Source organism: Bison bison, unplaced genomic scaffold, assembly GCF_000754665.1.
Source record: "Bison bison bison isolate TAMUID 2011002044 unplaced genomic scaffold, Bison_UMD1.0 scf7180017864482, whole genome shotgun sequence".
NCBI classification, from domain to species: Eukaryota; Metazoa; Chordata; class Mammalia; order Artiodactyla; family Bovidae; genus Bison; species Bison bison.
Window position 1 is genome coordinate 36,104 of NW_011495042.1, and position 1,328 is coordinate 37,431.

The following is a 1,328-nucleotide window of genomic DNA, read 5'->3' on the forward strand; positions in this document are numbered from 1 at the left end:
ATCGGCGGGAGGATCGGCGGGCGGATAGGCGGGCCGATCGGCGGAAAGAACGGCGGACGTATTGGTGGAGGACGGATTGGTGGAGGAAATCTGACACTCTGAAGCTGTGAACCAATAAAAACAGGTTTCTTGTGAGAACCGGGTGAAGGTCAAGACAAGACCCCTCCCCCCACATCTGCCAGCGCATTCCTAGAAGACTCCAGGAACCTTAGGGACCCAGATCACCCTCTGGCTGTGACCCTTGGAGCATATGGCTAAATCTCCATACCACAGACAGAGATGAAACCGAGGCCCACAGATGATAAGGGGCTTTCCAGGATCACAAACCCATCCCAGGAAAGCAGGGCATAAAAGATCAATACTGAATCAGTGACTCAAGCTTCTGCACAGTCAGAGTCCCCTGCAGGCCTTGTGAAAATATAAATGGCTGGACCTCACCCCAGAGTCGGATTCAGTTGGTTTGAGTGGTGCTGAGAATCTGCCTTGCTGTCAGTTCCCGGGTGGGGACCCCATTAGAGAACCACTGCTTTAAGGGATGCACAGCCAGGGCTGGAGACCTGGGGCTCAGGGAAGGTGGGCCCGGGTGGGAGGGCCTTTCTCTGCCCTCATTGGGGCAGCGGGTCATTGGTCCAAAGGATGTTTCACATACTTACCCTGCCCAGAAACCCCACAGTCCAGAAGGGGTCACTCACCTCATTACAGTTTATGTCAAATTGGTCATTTGACGGGTCCAGGGTGACTGTCCCCACACACTGTTTCACCAGCTGGAAGGGGAGGTTCAAGGTCAAACTGGAACCCCTGTGGCCATAACCTCCCGGCCTCCTCCCAGGAATTGGTAATCGTCCCCAAGCCCGCTGTCCAATCCCTGGGAAGCATCTGCCATTCTTCTCCCCCGCTCCCAGGCTCACCCCATTCTCCTTGAAGTCACACTGCTCCAGGGGCTGCTGGGTTGTCCTGGGGCAATCGGTCTCCTTCACCGTGAAGCTCACAGGCTTTCTGGTGCCTGGGTTGAAGTCCTGGTCATGGGTCAAAGTAGGGGAAACTGGATTTGGGCTCATTCTCCTTTCTCTGATCTGTCTCCCTGCCCCCCAACTAGCTGGCCCCCTCCCCAGATCCCTTCATAACTCACATCATTGGGTGTAGGGTCTAGCTTCAGGAGGCGGTAGAGATTAGCTTCTGAGGACCGCTCATTGAACTGATCCACGGCACGAAGCACGGCCTCCCTGTAGCTGAGGGCCTGGGCGCTGGCCGAGGGCAGCACTAGTCCCAGCAGCAGCAGCCACAGTGACCACCGTCCCAGGGAGAGACTGGCCCTCTGGGTCTCCATG

The 1,328-nt window shown here is 56.6% G+C and overlaps 1 protein-coding gene across 1 annotated transcript in view; it reads right to left on the reverse strand.

Annotated features, from left to right (window-relative positions):
* The window catches only part of LOC105004671 (cathelicidin-2), a 1,645-nt gene extending 317 nt beyond the window's left edge, over positions 1-1,328 (reverse strand). Inside the window, exons 1-4 of the mRNA XM_010862337.1 lie at positions 1,130-1,328; positions 909-1,016; positions 693-764; positions 13-104 (exon numbers count right to left, since the gene is read on the reverse strand). Coding sequence (XP_010860639.1) covers positions 13-104; positions 693-764; positions 909-1,016; positions 1,130-1,327 — 470 coding nt within the window. The 5' untranslated portion in view covers position 1,328. The remainder of the gene's footprint in view (positions 1-12; positions 105-692; positions 765-908; positions 1,017-1,129) is intronic.